This window comes from Podarcis liolepis, assembly GCF_965112155.1.
Source record: "Podarcis liolepis genome assembly, chromosome: 6".
Classification (NCBI taxonomy): Eukaryota; Metazoa; Chordata; class Lepidosauria; order Squamata; family Lacertidae; genus Podarcis; species Podarcis liolepis.
The window spans coordinates 60,802,662-60,826,324 of record NC_139559.1 but is presented as its reverse complement, the minus strand read 5'-3'; the positions used below and the strand labels follow the sequence as shown (position 1 = coordinate 60,826,324).

Below are 23,663 nucleotides of genomic sequence, written 5' to 3'. Positions count from 1 at the left end.
GGGGTGCTTTTGAACTGCTAGGTGGGCAGGAGATGGGACCGAACGACGGGAGCTCACCCTGCCGCGGGGATTCGAACCGCCGACCATACGATCGGCAAGTCCTAGGCACTGAGGTTTTACCCACAGCGCCACCCGCGTCCCTTTGATCATTATAGGCATGTGGAAATAAAGGCCACGGACTGGAGTCAGCACTTCTGCCCAATTACTGTCCTCTCCCCACAATGGAATGAGCAGCACGGCTAGGATTGTGCTTGCCACTCACTTTGCTAACAGCAGGAGTGAGGTAGAAATGGAAAGAGATGAGTATAACTCTGCCATCTTTCTCCAGTGTCTAGTGAAAGGAAGTGCAGGTTAAGCTAGGCAAGGGGTCTCCAACCGGTTGCATCAATCAGCCACCACCAGCAGCTGCCACTCTTTAAAATACAACACCTTAGCTTGCTTTGAAATTCCAACTGATAACTATTGGATGTTTTGTTTTAAAGAAGGACAGAGTACAAACCAGTTACCTTATCTGCCAGACCTCCAGGGACAACAGTCCTCACCACTACGCCACTTGACTTTCCTCCTACAATTCCGAAACCCAATCCTGAGCCATCGTTAACCAGCTCTACTTCCTCAACATGGCCCCAATTGATCTGGAAGAGACAGAAGATGAAAGTCTGTTTATCATGATACTTTTGGGCTGCAATAGTGTGTATGGTTATGTTTTTATATTGTAAGCTGTCCTATGATCTTTGGATGAAGGGTGGTATAGAAATTTAATAAACATTAAAAAAAAGAATGCACAGCACACAAAAAGTTTATAGAACAACACAGGAGATAGCATTTGAACTCAATGGGTTACTAGCTAGTTACTTCCTACAAAGCAATTTTTTTATTTTTTCAACTCTATTTGAAGTTGCAAGGTTGTTCCAAGAGAGTTGCAAGTTGACACATACATCTAGGAATATGTTTTTTTATTGCATATTTAGTTTGATCTACATTATATCTGTGTAGAAGACAAAGACACTAATCATACGGAGTTAAATGCCCCAGTGCAATTTGTCGAGCATTGTAAACACTGTACAATGTGTTTTAAGATGTTTGTAATTCAAAACTCAATTCTGGCAAAGCTGTAACTTACCATTTCAAGTGAATTAACATCACTTAAGGAGGTTGAGGTCCGACTGCTTCTCTGGGTTGGCTCCCTGGCCACAATCAAATGTAAGGAACCTGTGGCTTGCTGGAGCAATATAATGGCCTGTTGATGGGAAATGTTCTGATCCAACAGGGTGTGATTAATGGCCAGTATTTGGTCATTCTCCTTTAATCTTTGATCCCTTGGATAAAGCAAACAAAATGCTTGAGAAGAGCATGCCAGCATCTTCATAACAGGTTTTCAAGGACACAAACACCCCCCACAGATATGTGGGGGGATACAGAACTGCCTTCTCTAATAGTATTGTGGTTGGCTGGTGCAGCATAGTGAGAATAGCATGAGTTGTCCCTAGTTTGTATCATACTTGTTCATAAATTCATTAAAGTGACCACTATATCTCAGCGCCCACCTTCTGAATCACAGGAATCATGATGGGGCTCCTTGGCTGCTCAAGTCTAAAATGAATGCTCAACATTATTATAAGTATTGGCTTATCTGCTTTCATTATACAGAGCCACCTTTGGCAGGCAGCTGTCCATACTTCCCCTGTACTCTGCTTCTAGTGCACTGTGGTGTCCAGTTCACATCCGCTAATCCAGTGTTTCCCAACCGGTGTTCCGCGGCACACTAGTGTGCCACGAGACGTTACCTGGTGTGCCATGGGAGGGAGGCGGGCGAGTCGGGCAGCGAGAGGCGGGGCGGCGGCGGCAAGGAGAGGCCGCCCAGCGCGGGGCTCTCGCCGTCTGCCTGCCTGGCTGCCTGCATGGCGCTGACGTCACGGGGCTGTAACGTGCCCCACATAGGCACACGCGGGGCGGCAAGCGAGCTCCCTCCCACATCCCATCGCCGCTCGCTTCGGCCGGCCTACTGGGCTGTCGCAGGCGGAAGGCCTGCGCATGTGCGAGGTTTTCGCGCCTTCGGGATTCCCTTCACGCCTTCCTCCTCCCGGGTCCTTGAGAGCGCGGGAAGCGGCAGCGCGAGACCGGCGTTGAGCCTGGTAGGTATTGCGCTTGCCAAGGCAGTCATTTGGGAAATGAAAACTTGCAAAGCAAGCAACCAGTTCAATCTGAAGTATGTGTATGCTTAATATCCTGTATCTGAAACCTGTTCTGCCCCCTCCCCCACACTTGGTGCCATTTTCATCTACACACGCAGCAGAGTAAGTTGACCCAGAATAGTACCAATTCAGATGGCAGATGGGAGAATGACAGTGCTGAATGCTTTCCCATGTAGAACAGTCCCTGCAAATAAAAACCTAGCATATTTGGAAGAGGGATGCTAGCCTAACCATTACCTTCTATGCTGTTACTATTTTTCTATTTTTTTTTTACATAAGTAAAAAGTGACCTTTCCCCATCTGGCATGGTGGTGTGCCTCGAGATTTTTTTCATGAAACAAGTGTGCCTTTGCCCAAAAAAGGTTGGGAAACACTGCACTAATCTGTGGCAGGCTGGTGGGCAAGATGTCCTGCCTTACAACAAGGAGATTTGACAAGACAACTCTTGGCTGTCTTGCAACTCTAGGGTCCTGGCAATGCCAATAGTATTTAAGAACAATGGTTTTAAAGAACAGCATGAAGAATGTCATACCCTTTATTCAATTCGTGTTATTTTTATGAGCTTTGACAATATGAAACAAGAATCTCACCTGGCTGCTATGCTTCCTGGCTGAACTTCCTTGACAAAGATACCGGGTTCTCCAAGACTTTGGTTTTTAAGAGCAACCACACTAAATCCAAGGCCTCCATTAAATGGCTTCTCTATTGCAATATTTTCTATTTGCCTGCCCTAATAAATGAAAAATAGAAGCAATTAACTTACAATATTCTATTCATTTATCTTAAAATACATCCCCCCCCCAAAAAAAACCTACTAAACAAGCAAAGCCTATTGAGAACCAAATTTCATGTATGGCTTCAACTTGATGTCATTACAAAATAAAAACCTTACATAGAATAGTGGAATTAACCACTAAACTAGTCCCCACCCTTATCGCTTAGCCCGGACATTGAGGTCCTCCACCGAGGGTCTTCCGCTGGTTCTCTCACTGCAAGAAGCAAAGTGACAGGGAACCAGACAGAGGACCTTCTCAGTAGTGGTGCCCTCCCCGTGGAATGCCCACCCTTCAGATGTCAAGAAGATAAAGAATTACACAACTTTTAGAAGACATCTGAAGGCAGCTCTGTATCAGGAGTTCTTTAATGCTTTTATTATGTTTTTAGATAAGCTGCCCAGAGCGGCTGGGGAAACCCAGCCAGATCGGTGGGGTATCAATATTATTATTATCAGTGCTTTTTTCCTGGGGGTACGCACACCCCTAAACATTTTGTCAATCTTTGTAATTTTGTCAATTTACTGTATTTATTTTTCCCGATTTGAACTATAAAATGGTGATTTTCTTGAGTCAAAATGAGAGTACACCTAAACATTTTTTTAGAAAAAAAGCGCTGATGATGATGATGACTACACACTTCCTGAGTTTTTACAAAAAGAACATTGAATGCATGCAAGAATCGAAGAAAATGCCACAAATTCAAGGTCTGGCAATAACCTGCTCAAAAAATACTTAGAACATGGGCTTTCTATTACTTACCATTATACAATTATAATGCACCCCCCCAAAAAAAAAATACACTTGCATGCTTTGCTGTACAAATGTAAAACTTTAAAACCAGAAACATTTGGACTTAATGGGATGAGCAATATATATTTAGTCTGCCAATGGTGTTGTGCCATACCTTTGCCATCCTCTGGATTGCCAAATTAAACTCATCAACTCCAGCCTTTGGAACTAGAGGAGTCATCTGATTGTTTTGGTTGCAAGTCATATAAAGGTTTCCATTAGCAAGAGAATTTTGATCCGCGTCGAACACCAGCAAACCTCTCCTGGTAAAATCAAAATCCACTGAACGATTTGGAGGCATGTAAGCGAGCTGTAGATAGCAAGGGAAGACATTTGTTTGCACAAAGAATTGTTTCTTCAGCCAGTTAATTTGTGAGTCAATGCATTGAGCGCTTCTTATTTATCTCAGGAGTGGCCAAATGTAGGAAAACCTCTAGGAAAACTTCAGATGTTAGGTTCAAGGCACGATAGCCGGAAGTTTGGCCTCTGATGTTAAACCTTTGTATAATATTAGTAACAAATCACAGAGTGGGGGGCGGGCCTTGTGGTCATCTGTTTATTATCTATTTTAGTTACTGAATTTCTATCCCACCCTTCCTGCAAAAGGAGCCCAGGGCAGGATCCAACCCTCTGCTTGAGGCAGAAAACCCAGACATAGAACGTAATTGTCTGAAGGCAATTAGTGAAAGATTTAGTAAATCCATGATAGATTACAATGATGACAAATTTACCATAGAAGTGACAAAAGATCAGCATTCACCCCAAGCAGATATATAGTGTAAAACAACATTGTCAGCGATGAATATTTCATTAATTCATCCCTCAAACATAACCACCAGCATTGCTAAACTTCACAGTCTTTAACTTACTTGTTCTTTCAGTTGCTTGATTGACTGCTGAAGAGTCAGCATATGATTAAACAAGGGGTTCTTGAGTGTATTGTACAGGAAAGCCAGATTATCGATCTGTGAAGTGTCTCCTCTCTCGTGTAGCTTCAATAGCAGACGCTCCAGAATCCGCAGCACCTGCTGCTTATCTGTGGGATTCCATAAAACATCACACATTAAACACCTGCTTTGAAATATTTGATTATTTGACCAAGAGATTCTTTTCCAGAGATGCCTACCTGCAACAGGATTTTCTGGCATGTTGGCTTATCTGTGCTGCAGTAGTCAAAATAATCTGCATTTTAAAATAAAAGTACAAGTTAAGTTGAGGTCAACATGTTTCTTTGTGGAGCAAAGATGTCACACACGCACATAATACCTGTAACCATTCTCAAAAGCTGCTTTTTAAAATCCCACATTCAATCAAAATGTTTGGAGTTCATGGGGGGATTACTATTGTGATAAATACAGTTTCTTCACTAACAGCACAATCTTAACCATATCCATTAATACGCAAGTCCTATTGAATTCAGTGGGGCTTACTTCCAGACAACAGGGGTCAGGATTGCAGCCTAAAGCATTTAAAAGAAAAAAAATTCCCCAGCCACAAAACAATACGCATTATCCAATATGTATTATTATTTAGCATAACACAAACAATGCTGAGAAGAATTATCCATGTGGCTATTTAGCTTCCTGCTACACATAAACATAAAAGGGACCCAGCAAATTCAAAAATTTACACCCCTGCCATATTCTCCCATTATGCGAGTTTAAATTCACATTGGATTACTGTTGGCCTCCCTGCTTTGGCACTCTTCCAAGTGGTGCTACAGCAGCCAGCCCTATCATTGGCAGCAGAATTAGGCAGCTGGTTTGGGGTGTCACAAAAAGGCTTCATATGATTATTTAATTTATTACTATTGCATTTTATTGCCAGGGAAGGTGAGAGGGGTTTTGGGGATTGTTCTGCCTTGAGTGGCAAAATAAACTTAACTGGCTGTGGCTACTATGTGCATGGATTGCGGGAGGGCACACTTTGCTGTTCTGCCTTAGGCGGCAAATGTCTTAGCAGAGCCATGCCTGCTGCATCCAATCCTATCTGCTTACTGCCAAGAGCAGGCAGAGGCAGCAACAGCTTAGGTTCTCTCTCTCTCTCTCTGGACAGACCCACTTGGCCCAGTCTCTTCCACGAAGCTGCCCAAAGGCAGTTCACAAATGACAGGAGATGTGAAGCAGCGCTCACCCTGGGAAGCCCTGCTGGACCTAACCCTCCCTGTGCCACCAGCCACAGAGAAAGGGGCAACTAGAGGAAGGCGCAACACAAAAAGGGTCACCAAGAAAGAGAAGGGGGGAGGCTCCTTGCCGCTCCACTTGCTCACTTTGTCAGGAGAGTGAGACACAACTGCCATCGGCAGGCAACTCTCTGAGCCCTAGAGGTAGAAAGACAACGTCGGTGCTGTTGCCACTGCCCACTGTAGACAGTGGTGCAGCACAGGGAAGATGGGCCCCTTGTCCTCAGAGAGACACAAAGCTCAAATTCCACCAGCAGAGGTGGCTGCTAGACCTCAGAAACAGGTGGTGTGAGGTCAGTACAGGTGTGTCCACTCTCAACCTGTGGGTGGCCTCACAAGCCCCACCAGAGAGGCTGTGTAAAGACATGGAGAGGCAGGAACTACTCAAGCAAGGTGCAGCAGCTAGTCAGGGGCCAAGGTGTGGGACCTGTTGCGCCATGACTGAGAGCTACAACCAGGCCGAAAATAGCTTTTCACCGCTTCTCCTCCACCCTTTCTTAGGTTTTAAACTGTTTATGTTCAAACTTTAAACAGGACAACTCCCAAAGCGGCCACCACCATGCAATAATCAAAACCCCTCGCCACGGCCAAAACAAGGAAGTCCAGTAGGTGTGGAAGCTTGCAGTTAAAAATAGAATTTCCATCTTTTTATTGTTGTTATTAAATATTTTTAGCCTTGGATAATTAGAAGGAAAGCACGAACTGGGAACAAACCCCACAGAGATTTAAATCCCAGCTCAGGGCTCTGCAAAGCAGCCCAGCCCGAAGTGCGACAAGTGTTTTCGACGAAACTTAGAAACATCCAGGAAGTAAGTGGAGGGCGCCCTGTAAATGCCCCGCCGGTTGCTTTTCCAGCGGCTGCGCGCTGCTTCTCTTTCCCGCAAATGACAGGGGGCGAGGAGAGGGTTGCCTGTTCCTGGACCCCCTCTTACCTGGTCTCTGCAGAGGGAGGAGAGCTCTGCCACGGCTGCCTCTTTCGGATCTTCCACTCGCTCTTACCTGGGCGGAAGCGAGAGCCTGGATTGGAGCCGCGCCTCACCTGCAACACAGGAAGCTGGCAGCAAGGGGGAGCCGTGCCTTAGGCAAGGAAAGCAACGCCGGGAGAGTCCGGATCTGGAGGGGAAGGAAGGCAGAGAGAGCGGCAGGCAGCAGGCGGCGAGGTTTCGCCCCACTTGATTTCCGCGCGGTGTGAACCAACAAGCCCAAGGGCCGCGGTGAAGGCACCGGGGAAGGCACATAAAGAAGTGGGGAGAGACATAGAAGGAAATAATCCAGGGGTTGAGGGGGGCGTGAAAGAGAAGCAAGATGAAGGGGAGATAAGCGAGAGGCGCCAGCGCGCCATTAATTCCCGACACGTGTGAATACGCGGCAGTGGCGAAAGAGAATCCAGCTGGTTTAGCAGTAACTGTTTATGAAACCAGCAATATGCTCAGCCCCAAGCATGAAGAAATGAGTCAGTTTATGGGTTTTTTAAGTTGAAAAAAACAAACACAAGTCATATTTGGCTTTTACTTATTATTAGAACTCGGGATAAATAGTTTTTAAACTTTTCCTAAACGGACAGGAAATAATGAAGTTGCAGGCAACCAAGTGTCTCAGAGATGCATTCTCAGCTCCAGGATAGTTCACGTTAGTTATAAGAATCTTCTTAGCAAAGTATTGTTTTGCTGTTATTTATTACCTGCCCTTCACCAGGGCAACCCCAGGTAGAGCACATGGACACAATCCAATCTGGTAGAGCATGGAGTACGGTGGCAAGTCATCTCGGTCTAAAAGGGTCCGTAGCACCTGAGCCTCCAGTGGCAGTGAAACCAGAAGCAGGGAAGTGGGGTTGCAATCCTAAATTTACTTACCTTTGAGAAAGCCCCATTGAATTCAGTAGGGCTTACTTCTGAATAGACATGGTTAGGACTGCAACCTTAGTTACCACACAATACTCTTCTCTATTCTATAAAATTAGTTTAAAACATTTAAATGCATGCTTACCAATCTCTGTTGCCAGTGAACCTCTTCACCCCTTTGGACCTAAAAAATACCTAACAGAAATTTTCAGCAGGTGAAGCTTTTTCTTATTATGATATACAAATATCCGTTTTGCGTGTGCGTGTGAAACTGCTTAATTTCGGTGAAAGACCCCAGAACCCCGTTAGCTTTTTATTTTATTTTATGCAGCCTTTAGAGGTTGAGACTGTGGATGGAAGCGAGAGGAACCTATCAACGAGATCGGAAGAGATTCTATGCCTCCCTGGGCTTCTTCGGGAGCAGGGTTTCCTAAACTGGGTCGCCAGCTGTTTTTGGACTACAACTCCCATCATCCCTAACTAGCAGGACCAGCGCCCAGGGATGATGGGAGTTGTAGTCCAAAAAAACAGCTTGAGACCCAAGTTTGGGAAACCCTGTTCGGGAGGAAGGGTGGGATATAAGTTGAATAAATAACATGACACAGGCATTAATTTGTGAGCTTGGCTTTATCCTTTGTTCATACTCTACATTCACCTTTATTTTATGATCCTATCAACCTCTGACCACCGCACGCGCTTTCGTTTTGAGATTGGGATGGGGCTGAACACTTTAGTCAAGTTTCCGCGCTTCAAAAGGATCCATCTTAAGTAAGGGCAGCCGAGCTTCCTCTCGCAGCTTTGTTAGAAAAGCATCCATCTTTGCAAAAGGCACCCGGCTTCCCATTTCGCCGCCTGTCCGTTTACCGGGGAGGAAAGCGGGCGGGAGCCATCTTTGCTATGGGAAAATGAAGGCTTCCCTGAAAGAACAGCGTCGCTTCTTCCGCCCCATTTCGAGGCCCGCCGGCCCTTCGGGAGAAGCGTCGACGCTACTAGATAGGGCGAAAACGTCAGCTGACCAGGGGGCTCGTTTTCCAACATGGCCGCCTGGCAGGAGATGCCGCTGTCAGGGAACAAGAGGAAAAAAGGCGGCGTGATCGCGCTCTGGTCCTTGGGAACCTTGTGCTTGGCTTGTCTCGCGGCGCAGGGCGCGGCGGGCGGCGACTCTTCTCTGAAGTGCGAAGACCTGAGAGTCGGCCAATATCCTGAAGCTGTGCAGAGGGCACCCAGCAGCGCCTGGTTGCCATGGTGATGGGCCTTGCAATGGGTTGGGGAGGGCCGTGGGGCTGCCCCCTTTCCCGGCAGAGCTCCTGCGATTTCAAACACCCGGTGAGGCCTTCGAACCACTTCAGCTGCATGCTGGGCAGAAGCTACACCTGTTGAATCTTTTGTAGTCTTAAGGGGCACAGTAGCTCTGCCATACACAAAAAAGTGGCAGCTGCAAAGTGGCAAGATATGGGGGGAAATACATGTTTAAACCTCATGAAGTGACCTCATCAAGCAAGGCTATCTGACATCAGGCAGTGAACAGGTGTAGAAAAAATATTTAACCTAAGTAAAAGGTAAAGGACCCCCTAAGTAGGGGAAGGGCTAAGAGTAGTGACTCCTCTTTTGCCTGTCGCTGTGCTAATATGTCTTTGAAATGGTTTTGGGGTAACATGTAGTACAATCACTTTATTTGAATCTGTGATGTGTTGGACTAAAGGAATGCTAATAAAATTAAGCAGAAAAAAGTCTAGTTCACGAATGGAGAGTTTGGCTTTTCAGATGTTGTTGGACTCCAACTCCTGTTAGCCTCAGCCAGCACAGCCAGTGGTCAGGGATGGTCTAGCAACATCTAGAGATCCACAGGTTCCCCACACCTGTTCTAAACAATTGGGCCGCCTATCTGCGGCTCCTGGGTCATATTTTGTTGTGGATAAAAGTACAACATTTAATTGTTTTAGCAGAGCAAGAAAGCCAGGATGTTAAACTATGTTTTAAATAACATATTTTTAAACCATAGTTTAATAGCATCTTAATTTGTTATGAAACTGCTAACTGCTATTTGCTGGATTGGATAAAATGGGAAACTATACTGAATAGGTTTAATTATAGTTCATATAAAGGGCTGTCTGGGTATAAGCAAAAATCTTCCTTAGATTTTGGCTTATTTAAACCATTATATGATTGTCTGATCTCTTCCATTTTGTTTGTCTCGCATTATTAGGAAGAGATAGATAAATACCAGGAAACTCTGTGTCTCTTGTAAAGCCTAGTTAAGCACTTCGTTTTTCAAATGCAAAGTTTATATGTTTATATACCCAAAATATTAGTAATAAGAAGGAAAACAGGCCACTTCCGCCTGTAAAATCTTAGGCAGATAAAACATTTTATCGTAATTTACTGTGTTGTTATTGTTGAACACTTAACATGGGAGTTCAGTTTATATTTGTTTTCCTTAATTGTTCAAACATATATTTGTGAAGATCCTAAAATAGACAATGAAACACAAGAACCTTTGAACTGTACAAATCACACTGCATATGGTAAGGAGTATGGCAATAGAATGCTTTTAGTCTAGCTACTGGTGCATATTATTTGACTAAATGCTGTTCATGATAAACACTAGTTCCCGCACCCCCATATTGATCATGTATAGTGGTGATCAGTAACACTGCGTATGGCACAATTTATAATTGAATGCATAATTGGTGTATTTATTTACAGCGGTATGTCAACATCTTTGGTCCACAACCTTCTATGCACCTTGATAGTCTAGTGTCATAGGTGCAAAGAAATTTGTTCAACTATTTTATCATGCTAGTCATTACTTTATAATGTTAATTCAGAAAACTTAACTTGTATATTTCCACTTTTTCCAGAAAATATTTTATATTAAATCTGTAGTACAGTTGCATTCTTCTATGTGTAGTATTAGCTGTCTTGATAAAAACATGCATATATTTATTTCACTTGTTCTTTCCCTGGAGGCCTTTCCCTGGAGTTTAGTGCAGAATGCTTTTTTTTTTTTTGCCCGCAGTCGGCTGTCTTCCAGCACCAAATATTACTTGCAAGAATTTCTTTGGGAATGAAACCCAATTTACTGGAAAGGAAATTGGATTTTACAAGCCTATAGAGTGTCGAAACGTGTAAGTGAATATTTTTGTTCAATATATAATGCCACCACTTGTTGTAAAGCTTGGCTAAATTAATTATAAAATTGTTCATATACTTCAGCCACCTCCTTAGTCTGAAGTGTGATTTAGCCCTCTTCCTTCTCAGCTCTATGACAGGAGTGTAGAGGAGTAACACGTCAGTTTTAAGAAATTGTAGTAAAACTGCTTCACATCTAAGAGGTTCAGGCCCAGTTTTGGCACAGAAACTGCTTGGGTCGCCTTGTATGATTACCTCTGTCAGGGGAGAGACAGGGAAAATATGTCCCTGTTTATTCTCCTTTACTTCTCAGTGACTTTCAATACCATCAACCATGGTATCCTTCTGGAGTGGCTGTCTACGTTGTGAGTGGGTGGCACTGTTTTGTGGTGGTTCCAGTCCTACTTGGATGGTTGTTCTCAGAGGGTGATGCTTGGAGAGCGTTGTTTGGCTCTGTGGATGCTTCATTTTGCGGTCCTTAGGGTTTGATTTTATCCCCCATGTTGTTTTAATGTATACATGAAACTACTGAGTGGGGTCGTCCAGAGGTTTGGAGTATGTTGTGAGCAATATGCTAAGAACCCACAGCTCTACTTCTCCTTTACATTTGCAGGTGTGGCAGTGGATATGCTGGACTAAGGTCTTGCCTTGTTAATGGACTGGATGAGAGCCAAGAAACTGGAGCTCAATCCAGAGACTTAGACACTGCTAAGTGGGTGACTCCTTAGACTGGATGTATGAGAGGTTGCCTGCTCTTGATGGGGTTACACTCTCTCTGAAGGAGCAGGTAGAACAGCTTCCATTGCTGTTCCTTGAGGCTCAGGTGGCCTCAGTGGCATGGAGTGCCTTCCATCAGCTTCGGCTGCTGGCCCAAATGCACCCTTATCTTGGTAGAGGTAGCCTAACTTCTGTTGTCTATCTCTGATAACATATAGGTTAGATTTTATAGGGAGGGGGGCTGCCTCTGAGGACAGCTCAGAAACTTCAGCTAGTTCAGAATTTAGCGGTCAGATTGCTCACTGGGGCAAGGTGGTTTGATTTAACAAATTGTTTTCACCCACATTTCTCTCCTGTTTCTAGAAATGGTTACTCCTACAAAGTAGCAGTGGCTCTGTCTTTATTTCTTGGATGGCTGGGAGCAGATAGGTTTTATCTAGGGTATCCTGCATTAGGTGAGTGATTTATCTTCTTAGTATTAGGCCACCGCTATGGCTCACTATGCATCAAGGCAGTATTAAGAGCAGGTGCCATTCATACTGCAAACAAAGATGATTACACTGAAGATTATGATGTATGTGTATTTTTGATCACAGCTAGAATGTGAAGTAATGATAAGTACAATTTGTGACCTAAATTTATGCCATGTATATGATGAATAAGCATTAAAACTCAGTTGGTAGGCTAGTCAAATCAACTACCATATTTTAAAAGTAAGTATTTTTCACAAGCCTGTCATTTCAGATCACATTGTGAAGCTTCTCCATTGAATTCCATGTTTACAAGCCATGCCTGCTTCCTAGGCATCTGTGTATCAAAGAGCAAAAAGAGAACTTAATAAATGCTTGGGCTTTTTCCTCTTGCCCTCAGCAGCCTTTCTTAAGAGAATTCTCAGTCAGGCATTAGCCCCTTAGTCTGTCCTGCCCTTGACCACACTGAAAACTTACTCACATGATATGCCCCTCAATCTTGCCTATAATCCTCATAGGGATCTACATTAATCACATAGCTTTAAATATCCTCTTTCTTGTCTCCTTTCTTCCCTGCTCCCAAATTTAAACTACTTTTGTCATTTTGATACCCTTCTTGGCTGTATACCCTGTAAAATTAGAGTATTCCACAGTCTTAATACTGTGGTTACTAAGAAACATGAGTTGGTATTTGATCCTCAATGTGATCTGGTAGAAGTCATTTGGCTTAGGCTTTGTCTGAAAACATCCATAACTTGGTAAAAAAATAATCATGGTTTTAGTATAACAAGCTGCCTGATACTATGCATGCTTGCTTAGGAGTAAATGCCACTGAGTTTAGTGTGTTGAGGCTATGGTTGTATACTCATTTATCCAAATAAATAGGACTTTTGAAAAGAATCAGGGTAAAAGACAACAAAAACAGCCAATGTGATTGACAACACCCACTCATATGCTTCACTAAGGTCAAGGAGTTAAAAGGAGTTGATGGAGCAAGTGTGTGTGTGTATGTTCCTTCTAGGATTCTTCATGGCTTGAGATGAAGTCAGGATAAATCAGTGTTGTCCCAATTGATACCAGCAATCAAAATGATTGGCAGCACCCTATCAAACATACACAACAAAACTGAGAAGGATCTAGGAAAATATCTATCAGTCCAAGAAACGTTTATTTAAAAACAGAATTCATTCACATGTGAATATCATAGGCTTAGAAAATAGGTTAGTAGACATTTCAGAGATATTAACTTGTGTGGAATCATAAAAAAAATCTCTTAGAGCCATTTTATCATGGTTTTTGTCTTCACAAAATGACTCCACATTAGAAAAGCTTTTCTGTCTTGGCATGAAATGTACTGCCAGACATCAGTACTTGGGCATATAAGGCGCCTGTCAGGTCCCTAAAATGTAAACAGCTCTACAGGAAGACTTCCCTGACTGTTGCCTCAGTAGAAAGTGCTATAGAGGTAGAAGACAAGTATCTTTTAAAGAATTGGCACATGTTGCTTTTCTGTTATTTTTGCATTTTTTCCCTGTTGCCAGTAAATATTTTGGTAGTAGCTGGCCTTGCTGTTTTGAGACACTGTTGGCAGGAGTGGTGCCTGTGCTTTTATATGCTTGGCTAAAGATGTTTTAATTATTTATTTGCCCATATTTTTATAAGTGTAGCAATCCTCATGTACCCATTTGGAGTGAAACCCATTCAGATTATAGAGTGTCATTTTGGTTTTTCCCAATGGAATAACAACCCATTAAGTCTGTCATTCTTCTTCATGTTAGACAAATAGACAGTTCTGGGACTCCAGTGTATTATTACAATGCTTACAAACATTCTGCTCTCCCATGTAAGCAAATGTAGTTTGTTCCAAATCTTTCCTAAATTACAACAACATTGCTACTATATTAACACTGTTCTTTTTTATCACTTTTGTCTTGGATTGGAAGCTGTTTGGATAGGGACCTGACCATAGCATCAAACGGACTCCTAGCATTAGATAAATATAAAATTCTCAACGGCCAGCTTCCATAATATCAGGGAGCAAGTCCCGACCAATCAGTTTAATAATAATAATAATAATAATAATAATAATAATAACAACAACAACAACAATAATAATAATTTTTATTTATACCCCGCCCTCCCCAGCCAAGGCCAGGCTCAGAGCGGCTAGTTTAGAGGGTTTTCTTTCCCCCTTATACTTTCTGTACTGAAGTCATTTACATGTAGCTGTCTAAATTTACAGCCTGGGGGTGATATCTACTGTCATACTTGGAGTTGACCAATGAACATCAATGAATTTAAGTCACTTAAGTCTATTGATTTCAATGGGTCTAACTCTTTACTTAGTTGGAGATCACCCTGTGTTTGTTTGTGGCCATTCCAAGTTACCCACCGTATTTTGCTAATTGTAGTGTACCAGTCAAAGCCACATCTCTCCCTACAAAAATTCTATTTGGGTGGGGTGGGGTGGGGTGTATGTGTAAAGTAAGCACTGAAAAATGACTTCTTGGCTACACATATTCTTCTTCAGGATAACACTCAAGGGCTGCTAAGGAATTGAAAGATGTTTTATGAAGGAAAATATATCGTTGTCTAAAAACTAACACTCTAAACCTTTTTATGCTCTTCAATGTATGATTGTCACTTAATTCACAGGTTTATTAAAGTTCTGCACAGTAGGATTTTGTGGAATCGGTAGTTTAATAGACTTCATTCTGATTTCCATGCAGGTAAGCTTGCAACATCAGAATAAAAGACATTGGCTAGGATCCAAAAAGCTACTTAGATTTCCGCAAGGGACTTGTGCTAGCCCAGCAGAATTCTCCTTTCCCCCCATCTGAACAGCTGATTCCCATGCCATGTCAATAACTGCTTTTAAAACTTTCCTCAGTTTCAAAAGCAGTTTGCTATAGGGCTGTTCTATTTCTTAAAGAATGTGTTTTACTTTTTTTTTATTCCAGCAGCTCTAGTTTATTAACATTTAATTTATTTTTGAATAGTAGGAGTTATATAACAATGAAATATTTGTATCATTTCTGAAAGAGGCCCCTGGAACACAATTTTTCCATACCTTAGTCACTGCTGGGAAAAGTGAAATCATTTGGGAGGCGGGTGCAGAGGAGGGAAAAACACTAATAAAATATATGAGGCTTGGCAGTCCAGAAAAGTGTGTGAGACAGGTTCCTAGATTTCAGATTTCTTTTATTTATTCAAGATTACATATTCAGATTATTATATTCTGAGGCCAATCTTCCATAACTGGGAGGACTTTGCTTTCCATTGTTGTAGTATTAGTCAGCTTATAGACCCATGTCACCTAATTTTTACTTAAAACCTATGTTACATACAGGCAACTCTCCCATTTGCACACATTCAAGCCATGCGCAACTGCTGATGCGCACACCATTTTCAGCACTGGAAGGGGATAGGGCGGACTTACTTGCATCCCGCCAACACGCACAGTGCCTTGGAATGCAACCCCTGCATAAATAGGGAGTTGTCTGTATATAGTTGAGAACCACAAAGATAAAGCCACAGTATCTGCTAGTCTCAAAATGCATGTTTTGCTATGTGATCTAAACCAAGCACTGCCAAATCATATGAGCTGATTTAGCCTTCACGTATTTCAGCTTGAACAGCCGGCTAAAAATGTTGACTTAACCTTTACCTATCTGACTGATGTTCACTATTTCTTGACCTCATGCTCTCTTGGTCGACATGTAATAGCAAGTATGAATAATAGGTTCTATATTCAATCTGCATTAATATGCTCCACGGAGCATATTTCTATATGACTGAAGAGCCAGAACCACACAAAAAGAAAGTAAATTTAAAAATGTATTAAGACTAAATAACTGGAACATTGTGAGAAATTGTAAATATCCATTTAAAATGACAAAAGCATGATATGAATAAACAGAAAGTTACATAAAAGTGATCATACTACAATAGATGTAATAATGGGGCTACTACAAATGCTGAAGAGAAGAAATAGGAAGTGTTTGTATTAAAACAAGAAATTATAAATGAAAAATAAAATATAAGAAAGCAGTTATCCTAACACCCTCGCTGCAGTCTAGCTAACTCAAAAACAGTAGGAAAGTTTCACTTTATTACAAAGGTATTCTGAAACAATATACAAAAAGTTACTTAAGATTTTAAAGCAAGTAGATTAAATGTATGATACATAGATATGTGTTTCCCAAATATTGAGACAGAATTAAGGGCTTTAAGGAATAATGAGCAAATAAATGACTTTAAATTTGGAAAATATTAAGCAAAGGTTTATATCTACAAGAATTGCTATGGTGAGGGCTACTGGTTTCTGTTGGAAATATTGAGCTAAAATAATTCATAAGGTTTAGGGAAAATAAAAAATAGAATGTAAAAGGAAAAACCCTAGAAAAACTATGAAGCTACTCCTGGAAGCACATTTCCTCATCTTAGCAAACAGACAACCTACTCTCCATCTCCCCACACCACCAAGCCAGCATGCCTGCAGGGAATGTGCTGTTGAGGAGGGGGGTGCCAATTAAGTTAAATGTAAGAAACTAACAGGAGAGAGAGAGAGAGAGAGAGAGAGAGAGAGAGAAGCCCCATCCTTGGTAAAGTCCACTTCTTTATGGGTTTCACTAATAATAGAACCCCTCTCATTTCAAATCTCCTGACACAATCCGAATACTTTGCTCATTAAAATTACTCTTTAATTACTTTAGGCCTTGACCCAATATTTAAAATTTGTGCCTCTTCCTTTACTTTCAACTCTGAGTCTTTCAGCTTTCCTTATCAGAACTATGTTATAAATTCTGCCCAAGCCTGGAAGAAGATCCTTGAAACCACCTGGTTTCTAGCTAAGATTGTACTCTCCTTTCTCAAACTAATTGCCCCAAACAAAGGCTTCTATCTCTAAACAGGGAAGAAAACATTCGTTAACATAAAAATAATCTTGTAATGTAACAAGAATATAGTACAAAGGCACACACGTGGGCAATTAGTGGAAAATGGGTGAAGACATCACTCACTACAAACTTGAGTACCCAGTTCATATCTTACACTCCCCTTTCATGCCATAGTTTGTAACTGGGGCATTTTTCCTTGAACAGTTGCTTCCTGGTTTAATTAACAGAGAAATAGGTAACTCTTAAACTCTGAACAGGAAACTTGTACAATCAAAAGGTACCCCAAAAGAATGGAAGTAATATTTTGGAAGTAATATTTTATTCCAGTCCCAATTAAACAAAAAAATCTGTATTGTTCCAGCACAGATTTGAATGGATCACAGTGATAAATCCTCTCTGTTTCCTTGTTTTTAATTAGAATTGGGAGAACCATAATTTGCTCATCTGCAGTCCCGTTGGTGCTGCTATCAGAGAGCTGTCAACCATCCAGACTCATATCTTCAAAGGAAGATATAGGGCCCATCACAGTGTTTATCTCAAAGTTAGAATTGTAGGAAGAATTATCCCTGTATCCAATTATGCTTTCTCATTAAAATATTTGACCTAGGCATAATAATAATCATGGTTTACTGGAACCAAACTTTCGTTCATATGATCTGCTCCTGTACAGCCCCCCAGAACCCAGTACATAAGTTCAAAAACCAACCAGGTCCACCCATGTTGTTAAATTTTTTAAGACAAACAACGTATTATAATACTATTATTTTAATATATATACTTTGCCTTTTTTCCTGACAAGGACTCAAGGTGGCTTACAGCTAAAATAGAAACAACTTCAATTCATTTGAAGGGATTTGCTCTACCCTCAAATTCCACACCTCTTCTTGAACCACAATATCATAAAACATAGAGGTGTAATACTAGTAGGGTAGGTATAGCTGTAAGGAAACCTGGGGTGTCAGAACTTAAACTTCAGGACCAAACAATTAGGTTGCTATGAAGCATAGTTACAGACATTTCCACTCTGTTTCTGACACTTGGAAGGTATGTTATTAATTTTTGGACGTTAGCTGCCAGCGATTACAGTTCTCTGGCTGAAAATACAGGAAGGGTTTGTGGGGTTTGGTTTTTTCAGCAGTGGGGCTTAGAATAGATGAGTTTTGGACCTGCCAGCTAATGATTAAAAATAACCTTAAAGGTTTAAAATTATTGTACGCCAGAAATATAATACTCATGGATTCAAGAGGAGTTTTGGCAGAATAATTTCATGTATTGACACTTTTCTCAGTTTGCCATTACAAAGGAAGAAATACATGTTTGTGGAAGTTTTATACAATATAGAATTACAGACATTAAACTCCCTGATTTAAATTTACCCATTCAGGCTCCTCTCAGCTTCTCTGTTCAGCTATGTTAGCATTTAGGTAAAACTGATGTGACATTAAAACTGCTAGAACATAATTTCACAGCATGGGAGGGGGAACTGTAATTATGAGCCTATCCTATATAATACTGAACTCAATCCATTACAACAATGTGCTTGAAATTCCATGTTGCCATCATAAATGAATTTGTGAGGTTTCTGGGATGAATTGTAAACACCTGCCAATTAAACATTTTAATGCAAAGATCGGATTTTCAGTTGGGTCAGCTTTTATATTAAATTAAAGAAAGTTGAGGATGAGAAGGATGTTTACCAAAGGGAATGTTTCCAGATTATTTTGGCACTATGTATTTACTTCCTAAATGGCCTTAAATGGTTGCTGAAACTGTTGCTTAGTAAAAACATTTGATTGTGCTTGACACTTGAAGAGCTGGTTCTTTTAAACACAAAACAGTGTTTCTGAATTTCCTAAACACAGATGTTTGTGGAAATATATGTGTCGGTCTTCACATGTAAAGGTAGTGTGATTTCCACCCTATTGTTGAAACTTCAGAAAATGTCAGCAGTGTTATAACAATTTATACATGCTACTGCATATTCTCCTGTAGGAATCTTGTGGCTTTTGTTTGCTTCTAAGTCCCAGCTGCACCTAAAGATTCATGCGCCCACCACCTGACTGAAACTAAGCAGGTCTCAGTCTGGTTAGTGCCTGGATGGGTGACTGCCTGTAAACATTCTTGGGTTCTGGGCAGGGAGAGTATATAAATGAGTCACCCAACAAACATTTAAAAGAGAATTCCAGTCATATTTGTTTTGGAATAATAAGCTCTAATAAGTAGTTTTAGCTCTAATTAGAGGTTTTATGTCTTGCTGGGCTAGGGTAATGGTTTTAATAGATTCCTTTTCATATATACTGTTCAAAATCGTATTTTGTTTTATTTTTGTTCAAAATGATTTTAAATATATATATATATTGTAATGCATTCTCTTTTAGATCGTTGGACCTTCTGATGGCTCTAGTTACATCATAGATTATTATGGAGCAAGACTTACCAGACTGAGTATTTCTAATGAGACATTCAGAAAACCACAAATATACCCTTAAACATGCCAGTAAGTGCCTTGATTTGGGTATGTTAAAAATTCATTAATTGATTAATAACTATTACTCTTGTAAAATGAAGTATGCACGGCACAGAGGAGTCGAATGCTTGTTTCCTGTCATGTAACAGAAAACCAGAATAACTGCACAGTTCCATGATCTTTTTGTAACCAACCCCCTACAAATTCTTGGGAATTTTGTAACTAATGCAAGAGTATCTCTTTTTAGTGTTCAAAACTGCATTCACCCATCACATGCAACTTCCCCTCACCTATGATAAGAACACACAGCAGTGCAAAGACTCCAAACTCTCATTTGTGTTGTGGTTTGCAGAAGGTAGAAACTATGTGATTCTCTTCTTAACAGTGGCAGAGGAGGCTGTTCATTACCTTCTCCACAGTGAACCAAGCCAATATTGGTGGATCTCACTTGAAAAGACAGCAAGATGCAGTTTTTGGCAAAAGCAATGTTTAGTTACCCCACATTTTGCCTCCTCTTTCCTGTAGGTGGAGCCAAACCCCATAACCAAATACCTTATGCCTATTGAAACAAGTGCATTGCAAAGATCAGGTTATAAGCTCAGCACTGATCCTGTCTGTGTTTAGCCTACAAGGAAAGCCTATATAGTATTGTCTGCTGCTGTGTTGATGCATCAAGTTTCTAGACTATTCAACAATTTCAAAGATTATCTTCCATTAGTATAATTACTATATAAATCCCATTTTGAAGAAGTTTGCAACATGTACTTTAAATGTACAACTGAATTGTTCAGTAACACAGCAATCAAATTGGGATCATGTTCATTTTTAAGTTTTCCCACTAGCAAAAGTAAAATTAAGAAATAGCATGGAAAATGGCTGTGCTCTGAATTTGATTTAGTTTCATAATTAATATGCCAATACCCTGGCTTTCACTCCAACACATGTATATGTGTGGCAACTGAAAGGGCTCATGACTTGGCTGCCTCTAGACCTTCAAACCCTATATATATTTTCTGCAATCACAAATGGAGCTGTTTATATGCGTGAAACTGGCATATAGATGAACTGGCATTGGTTCATCTTCACAAATATTGTCTACTCTGGCAGCAGCTCTCAAGGAAAGTTTGTCAGTTAAAGATCTCAAGCAGGTATCCTTGCCACCCAAGTCACCTGAGATCCTTTAACTGAGCATGCTGGTACCGCTAACTTTCATATCCTCGTGGTACCTTTACCCTCAAACAGGCGCATGGGACAACTGAAGCAAACTAGCCATAAAAATTCTAGTTTTCTAGAGTGACATCCTATGTTCCTGACAGGTCTGTCTTATGCACTGAGAAAAGGCACATTTTATATGAAATAGGGAGAAGGCTTGAAAACACACATGGGACTCATGTACCACCCGGTGGTCTGGTTCACATATCATGTTACGGCACAGCATGGCTTTATAAAAATGTGCCAGCTCCCAGGGAAGAGATCATGGCCACTTTGTTCCTCCCTACTTGTTTTGCTACTGTGCTAAGCTGTGGTTTGGCTTAGCATTCAAACTCAAGCTCATGACTTAGCTGTCTCTAGACAAATCACAAACTGAAACTAAGGTTTGTCCTATGGTTTTTACAGCTCATGGTTTGTCGGGGAGAGCTAAATCATGAGCCCAGGTTCAGATGGCACCCTAAGCCAGACCGCAGCTTATGGCAGGAGCAAAATGACTGGGGAGGAGCACAGTGACTGATTTCACCAGGAACCCACACATTTGCTCATTTGTGCTAAGCCAGTGAGTTCTTTGGCTCAGTTGGTGCCATGTGGTTTCCGAATAAAGTTGAAAACAGCCGACAGATATTTCTCAGGATCATATTCAATGATTTCCATATTAAACTTCTGTATTGTAAGTTTGCAGGCATGCAAGTTTGCAACTTCAAGCGATCAGAATGTATTTGTATCCTGCAATTACAAATCGTACCAAGGATACCATTCATTTGCATTGTTTTCCAGTGTATAAAAGTTTGCCATTGAAATGTGTTTATTTCCTTGCTGGTTCACAACCAGGTGACAAGAAGTAGGTGATTTACAGCTGTCTACTAGCTCACATATGCATTTTGCTGCTACTGGTGTTTATCTCTAGTGTATGCAATAGTTTAATGTGCTTAGCTATACTTTAAGTCAGAGTTTGTCAGCATGTACCTCCAGATGTTACCAGACTACAGCTCATGTCATCCCTGGCCATTGGTCATGCTCACTAGAGTCCAGCAATATCTGGAGACACCACAGTGGTTATCCCTGCTTTAAACTATAGACTGACGTAGAGCAAAGAGGAAGAAGCTGAGAAGTCAGCTAACCTAGCTGCCACCCATGGGGCTCCAGCAGCAGCTGTGTCCTACAGTAGTATCCTGATGACAAGCGCTGGGAATGAACATAGATAAAAGGTGTGGTTGGAAGAGAAGATGCAGCTCATGTCTATCCTATAACCAGCCGTATAGAAATTTAGTCCTATGAAAGGGAGCAGAAAGGAGAACAAAAGTGAAGAAAATCCAAGCTCCATTCTTGCTGCAAATGGGGGGCAGCTGTTGTTCAGGCTTTGAGGGGGATGTGTGTTTGACTGTGCTGTTGCAAAGGGGACTCAAGAGGCTACTATTGTGCTCTGGGTTCCTGTGGGACAAGAGGCAGCTTCACAAACTGTCTTTCATTCATGGAAGCTATGGAACCACTCATGCTTTCCCACTGACAGGAATTAATCATTTAATACTTTGATTTCTTCCAGAGTTCAGCTGAACAATAACTAATGGAAGGGGTCTGCCTTCAAAGGACATGATTTGATGGAAGCATCTGTGTCATCAGTTGTCTCGTCATCTCTGCCCATGCCAAAAAGCAGAAGACAGCTTCATCATACACAGGCCATGGTTTTGACAATAACCATAGCCCCGACAATAATAGGACAGTGACTTTCCTTTTAAATTATTTTGTTAAATAAGAATAAACAATGGACATAAATTATGGAAAATGCATCATGAATTACTGCACAATGGACTTAATACAAATTGCATAAAAACTCTGAAAAGTGCATGTGCGAACATAAAAGTAAAGGCAGGAAGAAATGACCTCAGATTCAGCATCCCTTTCCTGACTGCTCTTTAAAAGCAAGAGGAAAAGTCAGACAAAAAAATGTTGTTTTACAGATGTACCAAGTTCCAGCTCATTCATTCTCTCCCTCCCTTGCATCAAGTACATCCTGTACTTTTGGCAACAAGTTGACTGGATATTTAAAAGCTGCGAACTGCTCTGAAAGTTTCACATAGTGGGTTATGGGCCATGTGTGTTTGATCAAAATTCAATTACTGCACTGTGCCAGGCTTGGAAACCTATCATTGCAAGTTATGAAGTATGACGAAATAAGCTACTCTAATTGGTTCAGTATGGGGAGCAGTCTCAACCAAGCTTGTTATGATAAATAGCTTCCTGTGTTAAAGGTTCTCTGGAGCTTAAGTGTCTTGGCTCACCTCCTTCAACAGAATAAGAATATTGTTCCCTAGGAACACTTACATCACTGTCCCTCTCCCCAATTCAGAGCTAAATGTTTGTAGCATTTTCATCTTGCTGTTTGTGAGGAATATAAACAATGGTCATTGCTGTCATTTCCCTTGTCTTCTTTCTGTCACTTCTTCCAACCATAAAGCATTTTTGCTTTTCCCAGTATGAAGAGAGGTATAAAAAGTCTCTTAATATTTCAGCACAACTACCGTTGGCAATTTCACTTTTGTCAGCTTTGTTGCCACCTGGAAAGTCTTAACTGTTGTTTAAAGTCAGGTCCACTTCATAAGAGCTAAAATAAGAGGGGAATGCACTGTGTCTCTAAGCCTACATCAGCACTTGTTAAACGAGTTGCTGAAAGAGTGAGCTCAGTTACTGACTTCATAGTTTTACTTATGGAAGCAGTGTCTGTTCTCTTATTCTCACAACAATAGCCAGCTGTGAAGGAACAAGCCCAGAACAACCCCTGGCTAGATAGCTAGATAGATATAGTCTGCAACAAGAGTCTTTGTAAAAAGATGGCTATCCAACACTTTCAGCCGTTTTAGAAGGATTTAAAACTGTTTGCCTGCCATTTTGTTAAGAGGAAGCTATGGAATATATATGCCTTTCCTTTAGTGGTTTGACCTGCTGGACTCATTTACGTGTACAGGTCATAATGTGGTCCTCAATCT

General features: G+C 41.2%; 2 protein-coding genes across 31 annotated transcripts in view; one reads left to right on the top strand and one right to left on the bottom strand.

Annotated features, from left to right (window-relative positions):
- PATJ (PATJ crumbs cell polarity complex component) overlaps positions 1 to 8,234 on the bottom strand; it is a 154,779-nt gene extending 146,545 nt beyond the window's left edge. For 10 of the 29 annotated variants that reach the window (XM_083510224.1, XM_083510226.1, XM_083510247.1 and 7 more), the window contains exons 1-7: positions 6,875 to 7,858; positions 4,887 to 4,942; positions 4,630 to 4,796; positions 3,876 to 4,070; positions 2,786 to 2,925; positions 1,124 to 1,319; positions 507 to 635 (exon numbers count right to left, since the gene is read on the bottom strand). In XM_083510224.1, coding sequence (XP_083366350.1) covers positions 507 to 635; positions 1,124 to 1,319; positions 2,786 to 2,925; positions 3,876 to 4,070; positions 4,630 to 4,796; positions 4,887 to 4,908 — 849 coding nt within the window. In that variant the 5' untranslated portion in view covers positions 4,909 to 4,942; positions 6,875 to 7,858. Of the gene's footprint in view, positions 1 to 506; positions 636 to 1,123; positions 1,320 to 2,785; positions 2,926 to 3,875; positions 4,071 to 4,629; positions 4,797 to 4,886; positions 4,943 to 6,874; positions 7,862 to 7,928 lie in introns of those variants that run through there. The other 19 variants (XM_083510236.1, XM_083510241.1, XM_083510238.1 and 16 more) reach the window with 8 other exon arrangements.
- Positions 8,235 to 8,703: 469 nt separating this feature from the next.
- TM2D1 (TM2 domain containing 1) lies at positions 8,704 to 23,093 on the top strand. Of its 2 annotated transcripts, none has more exons than XM_083509813.1 (7): positions 8,704 to 8,980; positions 10,235 to 10,308; positions 10,803 to 10,911; positions 11,996 to 12,087; positions 14,758 to 14,831; positions 19,379 to 19,497; positions 22,223 to 23,093. In XM_083509813.1, exons 1-6 carry the CDS (start codon positions 8,820 to 8,822, stop codon positions 19,487 to 19,489), a joined length of 621 nt encoding a protein of 206 aa, XP_083365939.1. In that variant the 5' UTR covers positions 8,704 to 8,819; the 3' UTR covers positions 19,490 to 19,497; positions 22,223 to 23,093. The 2 variants fall into 2 exon arrangements, with proteins under 2 accessions (XP_083365939.1, XP_083365938.1); XM_083509812.1 differs by having other exon boundaries at positions 8,704 to 8,984; positions 10,239 to 10,308.
- Positions 23,094 to 23,663: the final 570 nt, after the last annotated feature.

Coding starts and splice junctions, on each gene's coding strand:
- TM2D1 (XM_083509813.1), top strand. CDS start 8,820: ATGGCCGCCTGGCAGGAGATGCCGCTGTCAGGGAACAAGAGGAAAAAA. Junction 10,912..11,995: donor CCTATAGAGTGTCGAAACGT/GTAAGTGAATAT, acceptor TCCTGTTTCTAG/AAATGGTTACTCCTACAAAG. Junction 14,832..19,378: donor TCATTCTGATTTCCATGCAG/GTAAGCTTGCAA, acceptor ATTCTCTTTTAG/ATCGTTGGACCTTCTGATGG.